This window comes from Haliaeetus leucocephalus, unplaced genomic scaffold (assembly GCF_000737465.1).
Source record: "Haliaeetus leucocephalus isolate CR32 unplaced genomic scaffold, Haliaeetus_leucocephalus-4.0 Scaffold273, whole genome shotgun sequence".
In the NCBI taxonomy this organism is placed as follows: Eukaryota; Metazoa; Chordata; class Aves; order Accipitriformes; family Accipitridae; genus Haliaeetus; species Haliaeetus leucocephalus.
In genome coordinates this window covers 350,004-367,926 of record NW_010972709.1, presented here as the reverse complement: position 1 = coordinate 367,926, position 17,923 = coordinate 350,004, and the positions used below count along the sequence as shown (strand labels likewise).

Sequence of the window (17,923 nt, the reverse complement as noted above, 5' to 3'; positions counted from 1 at the left end):
GCAGTGCCCCGGACCGGGGGGTTGGAGGGGCTGCGAGGTTTGGGTGCCGTTGTGGTGCCAGTGGCTTGGAGCGTGGGCACCCCGGGGTGCTGCTGGCGTCTGTCGGGAGGAGCTGGGCAGTGCCAGGCCCGGGGGGGCTCGGCCGCGCCGTCCGGTGGGTGCTGGTGGGCCGGGGCACGGGTGCTGTGCGGGGCCGGCGTCCGGCCGCCTGCGCCGTTACATAAGAGCGGGAGCCGAGGCGGCCGTGGCTCGCCGTTGCCATGGAAACCAGCACGGTGATGTCGTCGGTCGGGTACCAGGCGGCGAGGCGAGGCGAGGCCCCCGCGGGCTCCGCTCTCCCGGTGGGGTTCCAGGGCTTCGCCCCGCCAGGCTGCGAGCACATCGCCCCGCCAGGCTGCCCCCCGTGCCGTGCCCCCGAGGCGCCGCTCGGTCCTGAGGCGCAGAGGTGGGCTCCGGACACCCCCGGTCCCGCGCCCTCACGCCCGTGCGCCGTTGGCCTGGAGGGCAGCCCCCTTGACTGGCGGTGGAACGTCCCCGGAGCTGGTACAGGTGGGTGGGAGCTGTGGCGAGCGGGTAGGTGCCAGCCCACGCCACCGCTGTTACCTAATGAGCGCTGGGTGCGGCGCTTTAGGCCAAACCCAGAGCAAGGATCACGTTGGGTCCATGCTGATAATCCCCCGCGCACCCTTCGGTGGGGGACATGGGGCACGGCATGAGTCGGCGGTTCAGCACATGGTGCTGGGCATGCATCCGAGAGGGCTCTGGAGTGAGGCCGGCTGGACCCGTGGGCCAGGGTGTCCCACTGCTGCCGCCATGACCACTCCTGCACAAGAAGAGCCTGTGGGCTCTGCCCCACAGTTTGGCTGCGCCATTGGGGACACTGCTGCCCCGCCGCTCCATGCAGGAGGAGCCCGGGGACCGGCGGGAGGCAGAAGGCCAACCCGCGGGTCGGCATCACCTGCGGCGCTTGGGGCTTCACCTCCCGGTCAGGCAGGAGCACCACGTCTGCCGGGGAAATTGCAGATGGTGAATCACCACCGCACACAGGCAAAACGGCTCCCAGGATCCCGAATATGAGTCAACTGGCAGCAGGCAGGCGGTCTTCAAAGGACCGGGCTGCTCCAAACAGTTGCGGGGTCTGTCCCGGGCTGCCGTGGTGCGTGGGTGGCTGCACCGCCCTGGCCCATGGGAAGCCCCTGTGCCCCTGGGTGCTCCCGGGCTCCACGCTTAAGGCCTGTGGAGGGGATGGCTCTCACCCTGGGCCCAGGATGCAGAGCAGGTCTGTAACCCTGCCTGGGCAGGCAGCCTGGCCGGCAGTGCTGCTGCTGCCAGCAGTGTGAGTGCCCTGGCTGCGGGGTGATGGTGGCGGGGATGGGTGTGTGGCGGGGACCCCCTCTGCTCCTGCCCAGAGCCAGGGACCAGGCCTGGCTGCCCCGGTTTCCCTGTGCCGTGGGAGGCCGTCGACCGCCAAGCCACTCTGCCCAGCACCATGTCCTTTGGTTCCCCACGCCCACACGGCCCCTGCCCCCCTCCCCTCTGGGCCTCCGCTCAGAGCTGCGCCACTCCGGCGGCACCATCCTCGCTGCCGCTCCATTTCCAGCCTGATTTATTTCTGCTGCTCTGCAGCTCGGCTGTTTTCCTTGCTGTTAAGCCGACTCCGGGTTTCTTCTGCACGAGGTTGTTAATGCAGCGAGCAGCCACGGCCCTGTCCCAGCAGCTCTGCGGGCTCTGCGCCGCTGCAGGCGGCTCCTCTGCCCCAGGCAGAGCAGTAGTGCCTGCCCTCAGCAGTGGCATTGCCGGCTGCCTCCCCGCCTTGTGGCGCAGCCGGCGAGGCTGCTGCCCCTGCTTCTGTAGTGCACGTCAGGGAGCAGGACCAGACATCTGGCCGCTCGCCCTTCTCCCAGGCATCGCGCCGGGACCGTCCCCCTCCACGGTGGCACGCTGAGCAGCCGGCCGCATCCTGCACCTGCAGACGCAGTGCTGCGGGCAGCCCCGGTGCGCTCACCTGCAGGCACCCTGCGCCGTGAGTTATTGCTGCCAGCTGTCCCGCTGGGAGGGTTCCCCCTGGATCCACACCGCTCACCTCACTGCGTGGATGCGCTCCGGTGGGTCCGCGCGCCGGCCTGGCTGGGCAGGGCAGTACATGGCTCCTGGGGATGGGCAGCTTCTGCCCGTGCGTGGCACGGGAGGCGATGCTGGTGTCTGGGACGCAGGGCTGCCATTGCCTGCGCTGGCATTAGGCGCGAGTATGGTGCCCATGGCCCCCGCAGCCCTTCCGCGGGAGCTGGGGTGCAGCCGTGACCCCTTGTAGCATTAGCCCTGCGGGGTGGATGCTCTCCCAGTGTGGGCTGGGGCAGGGGCTGCCTGGCTGACCCAGCGGCATCTCTGCAGGCGATGGCAATCCCAAGGAGAGCAGCCCCTTCATCAACAGCACGGACCTGGAGAAGGGCAAAGAGTACGATGGCAAGAACATGGCCCTCTTCGAGGTAGGGTGCATGGGCGGTGGGGCGGGGAGGGTCCCCGGGGAGGGAGCTGAGCTGGGCAGCTGTCCCACAGCACTGTGACCTGTGTCTTGGGCACCAGGACACACTGGAGCCCCAGGCCAGGGTCCCCCAGCTTCCACAGCCATGCCCGGCGGGATGGGCAGTTGGGTAGCATCTGGCGAATTCCCCGGGTCCCAGGGCTGGCCAGGGTCCCGAAGGAATGTCCTCATTCCTCGGGGCTCTGCTCTCTGCAGGAGGAGATGGACACTAGCCCCATGGTCTCGTCCCTGCTGAGTGGGCTGGCCAACTACACCAACCTGCCGCAGGGCAGCCGGGAGCACGAGGAGGCTGAGAACAATGACGGGGGCAAGAAGAAGCCAGTGCAGGTGAGGGACTCGGGAGGGACGCAGCCCCTGCCTGTGCAGTGCTGGGCCACGGGCTGCCCTGGGGACAGCCGGGTCCCTCAGCCCCTGCCGTTGGGTGGTTTCACCAGGGGTCCCTGGCTGCGTTGCAGGAGGAGCGGGACCCCTCGCTCCTCTGCCAGCCAGGCCCATGAGTCCTGATGGCTGCCTGCTCCCTTGGCAGGCCCCACGGATGGGCACCTTCATGGGCGTCTACCTGCCCTGCCTCCAGAACATCTTTGGAGTCATTCTCTTCCTGCGCCTCACCTGGGTGGTGGGGATCGCCGGCATCATGGAGTCCTTCTGCATGGTCTTCCTCTGCTGCTCCTGTGTGAGTGACGGTCCCCCGCTGGCCTCACCTGCGGTCTGGGGGTCACCAGCTGAGCTGGCCAGGCTGTGGAGAGGTGCACTAGCTGCCAGCCCACCCTGCCCCTGTCCCTGTCCCTGTCCCTGTCCCTGTCCCTGCCCCTGCCCCTGCCCCACTCACAGCAAGGAGAAACCTTCGGCTTCCCAAAGGAATCAGCAGCAAAACAGTGCTCAAATGGCGACCCAGATCGTAGCTGCCATGCGGGGGGGGGCTGTGGTGGTGGGGGGTCCCTGCCCTGGCCCTGCACACAGTGCTGCAGCGAGCCATCCTGCCAGGACAGTGACCCCAGGGCAGGGGCTGGTGGGGATGAACATGGGCAGTGTCCTGGGCAGTCCGGGGACCCCCCACCCCTTGCGGTGCTGCTGGTCCCTCCAAGGGGACCTGCCTGCTGGTCCATCCATCCATCCGGCTCTCCCGTGGGCATCCCGGCCCTGTGGCACATCTCAGCATGGCCCCAGGGAGCCCCATGTCCCAGCATGGCCCCAGCTCTCCCTTCCCACTCCCCTGTACCCCTGCCCCAGCGAGGAGGGAGGTCTGCCAGGTGCTGACACTGTGTTTCTTCCCACAGACAATGCTGACTGCCATTTCCATGAGTGCGATTGCCACCAACGGTGTGGTGCCAGGTAGAGCCCGTGTGTGTGTGTGTGTCGGGGTGAAGGGAACTGGCTCCCTCCTGGGTCAGGCTCCTGCGGGAAGCCCTGTGCCCCAGAAGGGCCAGACCAAGCATGGCAAAGGGCTGGGAAAACAGAAAGCATCCCCCAAGGCTGTCCCGCTCCATGGGCCATGCTGGCCAAGCTCTGCAGCTGCCCTGCGCCGCGCTCGGGAGGGCGGACGTCACCGCCAGCCGCTCCCTAGCCTTCTGCCACCAGCCCGCGCGGGTTCCTCGTGGCCCAGGGGGAGCACGGAGCTGGAGCTGCCACCCGTCCCCAGAGCCGCAAGGTGCAGATGGCAGCGAGAGCCGCCAGCCGCGGCTCCTCCCTCTGCCAGACTGGCGAGGCCGCGCGGGAGCCAGGGAGACATGCTGGCAGGAGGATGGGGAGCAGGGCGCCATGGGCTGGGCGGTGGGGTGGCCTCTCCTGCCAGCCTCCCCAAGCTGCGCCAGACGCGAGGACGCTGCTGTGTGCAGTCTCTACCCCTGGGGAGGCACTGGGGGGGTCTGGCTGTGTGCGTGCCCCTGGGCTGCCTCCCCCAGAGCATGCCCAACCCCACAGAGCCCCGGGGGAGCTGGGAGCGGGCAAGCTGTGCCAGCCCAGCTAGTCCACTGGGCTGGGCACGGCAGTGACAGCCCCAGTGCAGAGCATAATTAAAGGTATTTATCATCCTGCTGCCACAGCGGGACCATTGATCGTGGCAGCCTGGCTCTAAGCGCTCCTCTGGGAGGATGGAGCAGGGCCCATGTCCCTGGGGCTCCAGCACCTGTCTGGCATCCCAGGGGATGTGTGTCCCTGCAGCCATCACACCTGACTGCTGGGGTCCCAGGGAATGGCTTTGCCAGTGCAGTCACTCCTGCTGCTCCGGGGCCCTGGAGACTGCGTCCTGCTCTGTGCTGCAGCAGGGTCCAGGGCTGCCCCAGCTCCATCCTGCCCTCAGGGATGCCTGGCAGGGCTGGGGGTCCTGCTGGGGTCTGGCCAGGACCCAGTTTTACTCTCTCCGGCAGCGGGTGGCTCCTACTACATGATCTCGCGCTCCCTGGGACCTGAGTTTGGTGGAGCTGTGGGGCTCTGCTTCTACCTCGGCACCACCTTTGCCGGCGCCATGTACATCCTGGGGACCATCGAAATCCTGCTGGTATGTGCCTGGTCCTTCCCCCTGCACAGTGTTGAGGGCTCAGATCCTGGCGCAGCAGCTCTACCCTTGCCTGCCCATGCTGCCCACTCCTCGTGACCCATCAGGGAGCTGAGGCTTTGCAGTGGGGCTGAGGGACCCTTCCTTGGAGTCGCCTCCATGGGGCCATTAGCCAGACAGTGATGCTATGACTCTCTCCCAGGCCTACATCTTCCCAGCCATGGCCATCTTCAAGGCAGAGGATGCCAGTGGGGAGGCGGCCGCAATGCTCAACAACATGCGCGTGTACGGCACCTGCGTGCTGACCTGCATGGCCACTGTGGTGTTCGTGGGGGTCAAGTATGTCAACAAGTTTGCCCTGGTCTTCCTGGGCTGTGTCATCCTCTCCATCCTCGCCATCTACGCTGGTGTCATCAAGTCAGCCTTCGACCCGCCAAGCTTCCCGTGAGTACAGCGTCCCACGGGGCTGCAGCGGGGCTGGGGTGCACAGGCGCACGGCTGAGTGCCTGCCCACCCCCTCCAGGATCTGCCTCCTGGGCAACAGGACCCTCTCGCGCCATGGCTTCGACCTCTGCACCAAGATGGTGGTGGAGGGGAACGAGACGGTGGGCTCCAAGCTCTGGGAGCTTTTCTGCACCTCCCGCTTCCTCAACGCCACCTGTGATGAGTACTTCACCATGAACAACGTGACCGAGATCGAGGGCATCCCCGGCGCTGCCAGCGGCCTCATCCAAGGTAAGCACGGCACGGGAACAGATGCACGGGGACAGAGGAACGGGAATGGAGGCGTGGGGATGCGGGCATGGGGACGGAGGCACAGGATGAGCCCCAGGGGAGCTGTGGTGGGGCAACGGCTGTGCCTGCTGGGCAGCTCTGCCAGCAGGGCTGGTGGAGGGGCCAGTGCAACAGGGGGCCATTGTGTGTATGCGGCCGGCCCGTCGGACATGGCAGGCTGGTGGTGTGGGGCTGGGTGGGCAGTGCCGGGTCCAGGTGAGGGGGCACGTGGGCGATCCCTGCCGTGGGCTGCTCTGGCCCTTGGGCGCAGCGAGCTGGGCTCACGCCATGCTGGGCAGCAGGATGGACTCCTGCACCGTGTGACTGAGCTGGGTGCTGCGTCTGCCCGCGTGCGGTCTGTGCCAGCCAGACCACAACAGGATGGCTCTGAAGGATGCCCAAAGGCTGGGGAGGAATAAATCCTCCCTCTGCTTCCTCTTGGCCTTTGGAAAGGCTGGTATTGATCTGAGGTTTCATGAGGAGTGATCGCCCCTTGGGGGCACTTTGCTGCTGTGGCCGCAGCCGCACCGGGAGAGTGGCCAGGGCCGCAGAAAAACTCGTGAATTTGCTGGGAGGAGCCACTTTTGACCTGTTTTTTTCGGAGCTGCTGGTACATTTGCCAGGTCCTCACACTCCGCAGCAGGTGGCAGAGGCCGATGCTCTGTGCTACGCTCAGAGGGCATTTGCAGACCTCTGCTCCGCAGGGCCGTGGCAGCAGGATCTGCTCTGGGCGCTGCCGGGCCGGGCCGGGTGTTGGGGCTCAGGAGCGCAGCACTCCGTCGGGTTCCCTGCCTGTGGAGCCATGAGCAGGATCAGCCCTTCCCCAGTGCAGCAGCCGGGCCGGGCGCTCCTGTGGTGCCAGACTGGGTGTCGGGACAGTGGCTGTGCTGGCCTCGTAGCACGCTGGGTGCATGCAGTGAGCTTGCTGCAGCTCCATCTCTGGCAGGTCCCACAGAGCAGGGTAGAGGCTGGGGTGGCCGGGCATGACTAGCACTTGCCGGGGGAGCAGCCCTGGTTGCATCTCCACCGGGTGCCGAGGCTGAGACTGCGCCACAGCGGCTGCGGCACCGCTCCAGCCCGTCCCTGCCGCCGTGGCTGTGTAGAACCAGGTGTGGGGGCTCAGGCTTCACTAAGTGTGTGGCGCCTGGCACTACGTCTGCCAGGCCACATCGTGGTGATGTGATGGAGCGTGTTCGCTGGGTGTTTGGGAGGCTCCTGATGGCATCCCACGCTGAGGTCTCATGGGGCAGATAAGGAGTCCCTGGCTGCTGGGTACAGCCTGCTCCTGCTGCCAGTGGTCCTGCCAGGGAGGGGACACAGACCCCCCCCGCCTGGCCCGGCCAGTCTTTGTCAGGGCAGCAGACAGCAAATGCTCCTGCACCTGGGGTGTGCGGGGCAGAGCCAGCACCTGGCTCTGGGGCAGCTGGTGGCGAGGGTGACCAGGCTGGCAGTGTCTCGAGATGGGGTGTCACCACGTGGCCCCGGCACATGTGGCTGGGGCTGGCTGTGCTGTAGGCACTGGGTCTCCCTGCGGGGAGAAAAATGCCTTTCTGGGAGGATGAGTTGGGCAGGGCTGTGTCAGTGGGGGCCAGCCCTGTCTGTCACCCGAGAGCGGTCAGGGGAGGTCGCGTGGCCGGGGAGGGGTGCTCAGTGCTGGGTGCTGAGGGCTGGCTGGTCCCTCTGGGGCCTCTTTGGACCCACTCAGCAGTCCCTTCGCAATGCCGCACCGAGGGCTGTCAGCCTCTCCCCGCCATGCCCAGGCGCTGGCTGCTCTATGCTGCTCCAGTTTCTCACCGCGATCTGCGGCCAAGGCAGCACGCGGAGGGACAGTAAGCCTGTTACATCAGCCCTGCACTCGTAATCCCATCAAAAACATTATCAAGTTACTTTGACACGATCCACTTTCCTTAAACCTGTGTTGATCAGCATTAATTATATTACCCTCTTAATTATTTGCTACTGCAATCCCATGTCAGCTGCTCCAGTATCTTGCAGGGACGATGCCAGCGGCAGGACGGACCTGCTCTGGTCGCCCACCCGCGCTGCCGGGCCTGTCCCCAGTCCGGTGTTTCTGCACATCTGTGACAGGCCAGGGATGCCCCATCCCTCGCCCGCCAGATGCCAGCAGCCCTGGCTGCCGGCCATGCCAGCTGCTTAGCGAGGCTGGGGCGGGCAGAGGCAGTGGTGGACACCCCGGTGCTCCGTCGCTTTGGGCTGTGGGGCCGGAGGGTGCTGTGCCGGGTGCAGGCGGCTCCCTGGCACCTCCTCATGCCAGCCGCACTGCCCGGCCTCCTGCCTCCTCCCAGAGAACCTCTGGAGCTCGTACCTGACCAAGGGTGTGATCGTGGAGAAGCGGGGGCTGCCGTCGGTGAGCCCCCCCGACACCCCGGTGGACATGGACCAGCCCTACGTCTTCAGCGACATGACCTCCTACTTCACCCTGCTCGTCGGCATCTACTTCCCCTCGGTCACAGGTCGGAACCGCCGCCGGCCCCACTCGGGTGCCGTGAGGCACCGGCTGGCACACGTGCCACCGGGCGCGCTCCCGCGGAGCCCCACGTGCGCCTGCCCCCCGCGCTGGGTGCGTCGGCGTCGGTGGCGTGGGGGTGGGGGTGGATCGCCGCCCGCGCCTCCCACGCGGCCACCCGCGCTCCAGATCTGATGGTGCCGCTCGGCGCTGCGCTGACGTCCCGCAGCTCCGGTATTTATAGCTCCCCGGGGGCGGATGAGCCCCCCCCTCCCCGCCCCAGTCCCACTGCGAAGCTGGTGCGGGGTGCAGCCGCCAGGTCCTGCCTGCTGCTCCGCTGGTGCCAGAGCCAGCGGGACCCCCAGGGCTGTCCCAAGCATGGCGATCGGTGGCGGGGTCTGGCGCTGCGGGGGTCTCGGCAGCCAGATGGGCCCTGCAACGCTGCTCGGCGCGTGGACCCTGCCGCTCTCCCACCCAGTGCCCACTTACTGGCAGGTCCTGTTTTTTGCGCGGTGTATGTCCCCTCAGTGATGCAGGCTGAGCTACAGGTGGCCGTGTCCCGGCTGCGGGGTCCTGCCCTGCCGGGCACGGCGGGATGGCCGCCCCGGCCGCTGCCACAGCAGGAGTGCGGGTCGTCCCTCAGACCGTGCCGAACCTGCCGAGCTGTGTCCCAGCCTGGCCTCCTGCCTTCCCAGAGCAGCGCCCGGGGCTGGACCCTGTCCCGGTCACTGCTGCAGTCACCATCCCTACTTGAGCTAATTAAAGGCTAATGAGACAAGTCACTTAAGAGTGTTTTGAGCCTAATCCTTGAATGGCCTCAGTCAGTGGCTCGGAGGGGGGGGAAGTGCTGGGGAGACAGGGGAGTGGGCTGGGGGCCCCAAGCCATGGCAGTGCCTGCTCCACTGCCAGCTGTGTGCCCGCTCCCCGTCCTGGCACACCGCTGAGCTGGTGCCTTGCCATGCCTAGGGCTCGCATGGTGCCCAGCATGAGCCGTTCTGCCGGCTTGGACGGGCAAGGGCTGCGACTCTGCCTACCATGACACTGTCCCCTCTTTCCTCAGGCATCATGGCTGGCTCCAACCGCTCTGGAGACCTGCGGGACGCCCAGAAGTCCATCCCCACAGGCACCATCCTGGCCATCGCCACCACCTCTGCGGTCTGTATCCTCCAGGGCTCGCCTGAGCCTGGGCCATGGGGCTGAGGGTGGGTGGGCTTGCTCTGCGGGGCCAACCTGCTCAGGTGCCTTGCCAGGCTGGGATGGGGGTCCCAGCACCCTACTGGCGGGGGGCAAGCAGGCACTCTGTGTCCTCCTGGTTCTCCTTGACCGCCTGGCAGATATCAGCTCCGTTGTCCTCTTTGGGGCGTGCATTGAGGGGGTCGTCCTGCGTGACAAGTGAGTGTCCCGGGGCCATGCAGGGCAGATGTGGGGGAGCCCGGCAGCCCCCAGGAGCAGCTCCCAGGAATGGTCTGGGGCAGGGGCAGCCCCAGGGGGAGGTGGGGGTGTGAGGGGGGGGCTGCAGCCAGGACACACTGGGCGGATGGGGTGGCACTGAAGGGTCTGTGGGGCTCCCGTGGTGAGAGTGCCAGGGTGGGGGGGCTTTTGGGGCTTGTGTGTGCCCTGGCCATGTTTTGCTGCACATCCGCAGACCTTCCTCCCGCTCCAGGGCTGCAGGCAGCGCGCTTGTTTGTCAACAGGCAGGGCTGCCTGCGTATCTGGGGCAGCCCAGCTGGCTGCACGCGGCAGGTGACACTTCTGGGTCGCCAGCACCAGCACAAACAGGATCCAACCACACGCAGCCTTAATAGGTCTCCTCCCAGCACAGGGGATGGGGAGCCCCCGACCCACACCTCTCCCTCGTCCCCTGCCACAGTCACAGGCAGGGGGATGGGGACAGACCCCCAGCTACCTGAGACCCCATTCCCTTGCTCACCCCCCGTGGGTGGTGGGGGGCTGTCAGCAGCCACGGCAGGGTCCTTCCCCGGTCCTTTCACACACACCCCTCCCCGGTGGTGTCCCTCGGTGGCAGACCTGCCCGGGGGGCTGGGTTGTGCCACCGCAGCGCTGGCGCTCTTGGGGCTCAGCCATGGGACAGAGCCACAGGTGATGCTCGTGTCCCACAGGTTTGGTGAAGCTGTCAACGGGAACCTGGTGGTTGGCACCCTGGCATGGCCATCCCCGTGGGTCATTGTCATCGGCTCCTTCTTCTCCACGTGTGGGGCCGGTCTGCAGAGCCTCACAGGAGCCCCCCGCCTCCTGCAAGCCATCTCCAGGGACGGGATCGTGCCCTTCCTCAGGGTAGGCATCCCCCAAGCCCAGCACTGCCGGCCCTGAGCGCCCACGGCTCCCACCAGTGTGGGAGACCGGCAGACACCTGCGCTGCCTCCTCCCAGCACCGCCGCCTGCCAGAGCAGCCCAGCTGCCATGTCCGCGTCCCGCTGGCACCGGCGTTGTGCCGGCGTTGTGCCGGGCTGTCTTGGGGGGAGTTTGGCTGCGGTGTCGGTGGGAGGAGAGTGCCGGGAAAGGTCAGGATCCCCTCCCCCCGCTGCCGTGCCGCTTCATATTTTATCTGCTCTCTGAAGACGCGTTCTCACAACCTCATCTCTCCAAATCCAACCCGACAGCTCCCCCCCAGGGAAGAGCGGGCTAATTTTATCCTCCCTCCTTCACCCTGCCAGCCCCAGCCCGAGCTCTCGCTGGCTCACGCTGCCCGCACCCTCTAATGCATCCAGACACGCACCCCTGGCCCCCCTCCTCGTGCCCAGACCCCCACCATGTCCCCGCAGCTGCAGGAGGGGCTGCTGTGCACGGGCAGCGTGTCCATCCTGGGCACCGGGTGCCCGACTCCACACCAGCTGTGGCCAGGCTGAGCTGGGCCTCCTTACCGGCTGGGGGTCCCAAGGGGACAAGGGCTGCTCTGGGTGCAGGGAGGGCTGTGGGGTCTGCTGGGAAGGGGGCTGTACCGGCAGTGGGAGCCAGCCCCGCCAGTCCCGGGATCATTCCCCCGGCGGGACCTGGCTCGGGATGCGCACCAGCTCGTGGCGGTGCTTGTGTGGTCCCAGGAGGGTCCGGCTCCGTCGGACTGTGCCAAGGACCCTTGCCCAGGGCTGCATGGTGCCAGTGTTGCAGAGCCCTACCGAGTCCCTCTCCCTTCCTCGCTCCCAGGTCTTTGGCCACGGCAAAGCCAACGGGGAGCCAACGTGGGCCCTGCTGCTCACAGCCTGCATCTGCGAGATCGGCATCCTGATCGCCTCCCTGGACGAGGTGGCTCCCATCCTCTCCATGTAGGCAGCATGCTCTGTCCACCCGCACCTTCGCAAGCGGCAGACGGGCCCGCGCCCCCTCATCCTGGCCAAGCGGGTGGCGTGTGGGGGGTCTCTGCTCCCCGGGGGGGGGACACCCGGGAAGAGGGTAGCCCCACAGGGAGCCCAGGGCCCCTCCTCGGCCAGCACTGGGACCTTGTTGCTCCGCGACCCCAGCTCCCTGGTCCATCGGCAGTGCTTGCGCCTGCGCTCGCTACCCCGGGGCCGGGAGGTGCGGTGGGGCCCGGCTGCAGCCCCAGTCCAGCCCGGCACGCCCGGCTCAGCCTCATGCTCTCTCCTGCAGGTTTTTCCTCATGTGCTACATGTTCGTCAACCTGGCATGTGCGGTGCAGACCCTGCTGCGGACGCCCAACTGGCGGCCCCGCTTCCGCTACTACCACTGGTGAGCCAGGACGGGATGGGAACAGACGGGGCGCGGTGCCCTGCCACCCCCCTGGCCACCCCAGGCCAGGGACCCCGGTAGCGCTGCGGGGGCCAGGGCGCACTGACAGTGCCGGGCTCTCTGCAGGACCCTGTCCTTCCTGGGTATGAGCCTCTGCTTAGCGCTGATGTTCATCTGCTCCTGGTACTACGCGTTGGTCGCCATGCTGATCGCTGGCCTCATCTACAAATACATCGAGTACCGCGGGTAAGGGTGGCCGCAGTGCCGCAGACCTTGGCCAGCGCTGACAGCCGCCCCTCGGTGCCTCAGCCCCTCAGTGTGGGCTGCTGAGCTCCGCTGGGCTGCTCGTCCTGGGATGCTCCGGGGTGCAAGTGTGGTGCTCCGTGGTCAGAGCCATGGGCATCCCTTACAAGCTGCTGGTTCCCACAGGGCGGAGAAGGAGTGGGGTGATGGGATCCGGGGGCTGTCCCTGAGCGCAGCCCGCTACGCCCTACTGCGGCTAGAGGAGGGGCCCCCACACACCAAGAACTGGAGGTGAGGCCAGGCTGGGGACCGGGGGGGCCAGGGTGGGGGCTGGCCGGGGCGCGGGTGCTGACTACAGGACTGTCCTTCCAGGCCGCAGCTGCTGGTCCTGGTCCGCGGGGATCAGGAGCAGAACGTGGTGCACCCGCAGCTCCTGTCCTTCACGTCACAGCTCAAGGCTGGCAAGGGGCTCACCATCGTGGCCTCCGTGCTGGAAGGGACCTTCCTGGACAACCACCCGCAGGCGCAGAGGGCAGAGGAGGTGAGAGCTTCCTGCACCGGGGCCGCTGACCATGCCGGGCTGGGATCTGCCAGCTATGGGTGCCCACGGCCGTCCCCAGGAGCCCAGGGGCACTTCTGCCCCATGGATGGGGCTGGTGCCTTCAGCTGGCCAGGAGAGCAGTGGGGTGGCACCAGGCAGAGCCTGAAGACTCCATGCTTCACTGGTGTTCAGAGCATCACAGGGACCTCCGGACCCCTGCCCCCCTCCCCAGATGCCAGAGGCACAAGCTGGGCACTGGTCCCAGTCTTGACCAGCTGCTGCAGGGCTTGGCACAGCATGGCACAGCACGGTGCCTGGCCAGGGGCTGCTGGGCTGAGAAGCCCCTCAGCCCCCCTGCAGCCCCTGCAGCCGCTGCCACCCAACCCTCCCCATGGCCCCAGTGCCAGGCAGGGTGGGAGACAGGAGCCTTTCCCCACTGGAGCAGGAGCCCTCCCCACCCTCCCTCACCTCCGCGCCAGCCGGGCAGCGTGTTAATGAGATTAAGCCCTCGGAAGCAAACAGTTTCTCTCCCATGCAGACATGTTATAATTTCTCTAAGTAAATAACTCTAATTGCTGCTCCACCGCCCGTCAGAGCCCTGGCACAGGGACACCCTCCACTCGGCATGGCACAGAGCCGTGTGCCAGCTCCGCTCACCATCGGGCCTCAGCCCCCCCCAGCCCGGAGCTCCTGGCCTGCCATGGGGCACAAAGACCTGGGCACCCTGTGGGGACCTGCACCCCACAATCTGCACCCTGTACCCACACCCCGCACCCTGCACCCTGCCTGGCCAGGGTGCCACTGCCAGGGCTGGCGGCTGCCGTGCTTGCGATCTCTGACCTCCCTCTCTCACCACTAGTCCATCCGCCGCCTGATGGAAGCGGAGAAGGTGAAGGGCTTTTGCCAGGTGGTGATCTCGTCCAACCTGCGGGACGGCATGTCCCACCTCATCCAGTCCAGCGGGCTGGGGGGGCTGCAGCACAACACGGTGCTGGTGGGCTGGCCCCGCAGCTGGCGCCAGAAGGAGGACCACCAGACCTGGAGGAACTTCATCGGTAGGCACCACGGAGGGCGGATGCTGCTGGGTTGGGGGGGGGCTGTGAGCCACCCCGGCTGATGTGGCCCTTCCCCTCCCAGAGCTGGTGCGAGAGACCACGGCTGGGCACCTGGCCTTGCTGGTGGCCAAGAATGTCGCCATGTTCCCGGGCAACCAGGAGCGGTTCTCGGAGGGCCACATCGATGTCTGGTGGATCGTCCACGATGGGGGGATGCTCATGCTGCTGCCCTTCCTCCTGCGGCACCACAAGGTAGCTCGGGCCCCGCAGTGTGGGGCGGGGGTCCGGGGCTGACCCCACCGAGCTATGCCCATGCCTCCCTCCTTCGCAGGTCTGGCGCAAGTGCAAGATGCGTATCTTCACGGTGGCGCAGATGGACGACAACAGCATCCAGATGAAGAAGGACCTGACCACATTCCTGTACCACCTGCGCATCACCGCGGAGGTGGAGGTGGTGGAGATGGTGAGTGCTGGGATGGGGCACATGCCGCAGTCTGGGATGCTGCGCGTGGGAGAGCCAGACAGACCCTGCTACAGGGGCACAGCACCATCAGGGGGGACGCAGCACCATGGTGGGGACATGCAACTCCACAGCAGGACACAGAACCACAGGGACACATAGGTCCACCGAGACATGCAGGGCCAGGCTAGGAGCAGTGCGTGCAGCTCACCCTGCCCCACGGTTCCACCCACAGCACGAGAGCGACATCTCCGCCTACACCTACGAGAAGACGCTGGTGATGGAGCAGCGCTCCCAGATCCTCAAGCAAATGCACCTCACCAAGAATGAGCGGGAGCGGGAGGTGAGGCCGCAGGACAGTCTGGGTGGGATCCAGCCCCCATGGTGGCTGTGCTGCTGACCAAGCAGCCCCACAGCTCTATGCACTCATCCTGCTGGGGAGCCGGGGCTGCAGGCTGGAGTCTGCCCAGCCAAGCCCTCTTCTGCCCTGCTCCCCTGGCTGACCCTGTCCCACACAGATCCAGAGCATCACGGACGAGTCCCGTGGCTCCATCCGGCGCAAGAACCCAGCCAACACGCGCCTGCGCCTAAGTGTCCCCGAGGAGCAAGTGGGGGATGGCGAGGAGAAGCCAGAGGAGGAGGTGAGGGACTGTGCCAGGATGCGGCCCAGGCAGGTGGCTGGCCCCGGCCCGTGCCTACCGTCCCCCTCTCCTCTCTGCAGGTCCAGCTCATCCATGACAAAAACGCCACCACCTTCTCCAGCAGCTCCCAGTCCCCTGGTGATGAGGTGGAGACGGCACCTGAGAAGGTGCATCTCACCTGGACCAAGGAGAAATCTGTCGCCGAGAAGAACAAGAGCAAGAGCCCTGTCAGCCCTGAGGGCATCAAGGACTTCTTCAACATGAAGCCGTACGGCCCCACATGCTGCCACCCAGTTCCCACCTATGCCCCGCATCCCCAGCCATCCCTGCCCGCCCCAGCCAGCTGGGTGCAGGCAGGGCCCTGGCAGCACCAGTTTAGTCCCTGCTCTGAGAAGGGGGTCCAGCAGCCCGGGTGCCCTGAGCTTGCCCCTGGGGAAGGGCTAGGTGGGAGGTGGAGTGGGGTCCCCACACAGACCTGCATCGGCGAGGGATGGGGCAGCATGCACTGTGGGGACTTGGGGTGCACAGCCGGCACTCACCTCTTCTTTTTCTCTCTCTTTCTCTCTCCCCTGGCCCCATTGTGCTCCTGGCAGGGAGTGGGAGAACCTGTAAGTCTGGGTTTGGCTGGGTGCCGGGTCCCAGGGTGGGGGGACCCAGGTCGCCACTTGCGGGGCAACACGCCCGGAGCCATCGGGGTTGCCCCCAACGCACAAGGGCGGCTCAGTGTGCTGCGACAGCTGCTGCTGGCGCAGCGCTAGACGGCTCGCCCGGGTGGCACGCGGGGGCTGTGGCTGCCAACCCCTGCGCAGACTCTGCACGCTGCACGGTGCCCGTGCCGCGTGCTCCCCGTCTGCCCCGTTACGCTGCCGGCAGCTTCCTGGCAGCCTGGGCTCGGGCACCTGCGGTGACACTCGCGCCGTCTGCTCCTGCTCGCTCCCACATGGCTCGGCCCCGAGCAGCCGTGGTTTGCCACTGCCAGTGGGCACCATGCATGGCCCTGCAGCTCACGGCTGCCAGTGCAGGCTCAGAATTGCCAGCGGCCATGCCAGGCAAAGCTTGCTGTGCCCCAAGCTCGTGCTGCAGCCCAGCCCCAGACCCCTCTGGGGCAGGAGACCAGCCCTCCCTGTGGTCCCTTGGGTCTGGTGTGGCACCAGAGGCTGGCTGTGCCCGTCCCTGTGCCCACACGTGCTGTCACCCCCAGGAACCAGTCCAACGTGCGGAGGATGCACACAGCTGTGAAGCTCAACGAGGTGATCGTCAAGAAGTCCCAGGACGCCAAGCTGGTCCTGTTGAACATGCCGGGGCCTCCCCGCAACCGGAAAGGGGATGAGAACTGTATCCTTCCCAGAGGGCCGCCACCAAGACCCCTCTCTGCAGCAGGGGGCTGCGGTTCCCCCAAAGCTGGTGGATCTTGCAGGCGAGTGCCAAGAGGCACCAGTTTAGCACCTGAGCCCGGCCCCCCCCCCCCCCCTTCCCCCAGCTGGGTCCGACAGCCATCGTTGGCACCAGCCTGCCTGTCCGGCAGAGCTGACGCATGCGGGACGGGTGGGGGGCACGTGACATTGCACCTGAACGCATGAGCATGACGGCACATTGTGCGGGGCGTGGGCAGAGATCCACGGGGCTCGGCTGTCTGCTGGGATGGGCTCAGCCACGGTGCCCGTCATGCGAAGCCAGGGCGGGTGGGCTCTCCCATCCCCTTGGCTTGGGACTGACCCCACCAGCTCCCAGCTCCGGTGCGGGGTGTCAGTGCCGTGGGTTCAGCTCCCCAGGCGTGGGGCCAGGCAGGGATGGCACGGGGCTGTCCCCCTGCTCCGTCGTGGCGGTGGTCCTCCTTGACGGCCATGCAGACATGGAGTTCCTGGAGGTGCTGACGGAGCACCTGGACCGAGTGCTCCTGGTGCGTGGTGGGGGCCGGGAGGTCATCACCATCTACTCCTGAAACACGGCGCGCCAGAGAGGTTTGTCTGCACGCTGAGAGCCCCGCCACCCCTTTGCACCGTGCTCCTGGAGGGGAGGAGGGAAGGCCTGATGGCAGCCGGTGCGCAGAAACTTCACCTGGCTTTGGCCGTGCCCCTGATCTCTCCATTCGAACTGCAGCACCAGATCTTCCGGGAGCATCCAGCACCAGAGCAGCTGTTCCTCATTGCAACATCACAGCACTGCTGTCCTTGTTTATATATAAATATATACAGTGTACCGCGGACTGAGCACCAGAGCCCAGCGCTGACGCCACCGCCCGTCCCTGGCAGGGCCAGCCCCGCCGCCAGCCCCAGCACTGCTGCTTGCAGCCCCCGGCCGGGCAGGAGGGTGGCTGTGCAGAGACGGACACCCAGCCCCGCCGTGCCGCTACCCCTGCGCGGAGCTTGGCTGGACGCGCCTGCGCCCTGCACCCTATGACCGCCCGCCACCCGTGCCCTGCTTCCCCGTGGAGGCGCTGGGAGAAGAGAGAGGCCACCAGCACGCTTCCCTCGCCGGACGCTCCTCTCCCCACCTCCAGCAGCATCGGGGGCTGCCTCCCCCAGCGCCGCCCCCCCCCCCAGCCACCCCTCGCCAGGATGGGCCTGGACAGCCCCACCTCTCCGCTGCCTGGGCGCAGCCCGTCTCTGGAGGCCGTGGGCCAAGCTTGCGGAGATGCAGCGTGATGGTTTGGAGGGGGCAGAGGGTGGGGGGCAGCCGCGGGGGGTCGGGTGCTGGAGCGCAGCAATCCCGTGACAGCACAAGCCTTGGCCTGGGGTGGGTGGGGGGTGCTCCCTGTCCCCCTCCCCACTGACTCCAGGCTCTCTCTGCCCTGGTGCTCTCCCGGTGCTTGTGCTGTGGTCGAGGCGCGGAGCTGCGGTGGCAGGAGCCGAGCAGAGGCCCCGCCGCGGTACAGCGTGAGCCGGAGCCGCTCTCCGGCCGCTGGAGCTGCGTGGGTGCCGCTGACCCCCCGAGGTCCCAGCACCTCCTCTTGTCCCGGGTGCAGAGGAATCCTGTCCCAGCCTGGCACTGCCCCTGCTCCCTC

The 17,923-nt window shown here is 67.0% G+C and overlaps 1 protein-coding gene across 1 annotated transcript; it reads left to right on the top strand.

The window, feature by feature from the left end:
• Positions 1-260: 260 nt before the first annotated feature.
• Positions 261-17,132, top strand: SLC12A5 (solute carrier family 12 (potassium/chloride transporter), member 5). The gene is made up of 28 exons (XM_010569724.1): positions 261-549; positions 1,825-2,023; positions 2,378-2,486; positions 2,738-2,869; positions 3,069-3,215; positions 3,820-3,874; positions 4,909-5,039; positions 5,239-5,480; positions 5,560-5,771; positions 8,117-8,284; positions 9,338-9,436; positions 9,612-9,669; positions 10,398-10,572; positions 11,440-11,558; positions 11,881-11,979; positions 12,106-12,225; positions 12,409-12,513; positions 12,595-12,763; positions 13,623-13,818; positions 13,901-14,070; positions 14,150-14,281; positions 14,514-14,621; positions 14,797-14,919; positions 15,000-15,187; positions 15,513-15,527; positions 16,121-16,254; positions 16,770-16,880; positions 17,020-17,132. The coding sequence occupies exons 1-27, from the start codon at positions 261-263 to the stop codon at positions 16,859-16,861; spliced, it is 3,786 nt and encodes a 1,261-aa protein (XP_010568026.1). The 3' UTR covers positions 16,862-16,880; positions 17,020-17,132.
• The last annotated feature ends 791 nt before the right edge of the window (positions 17,133-17,923 follow it).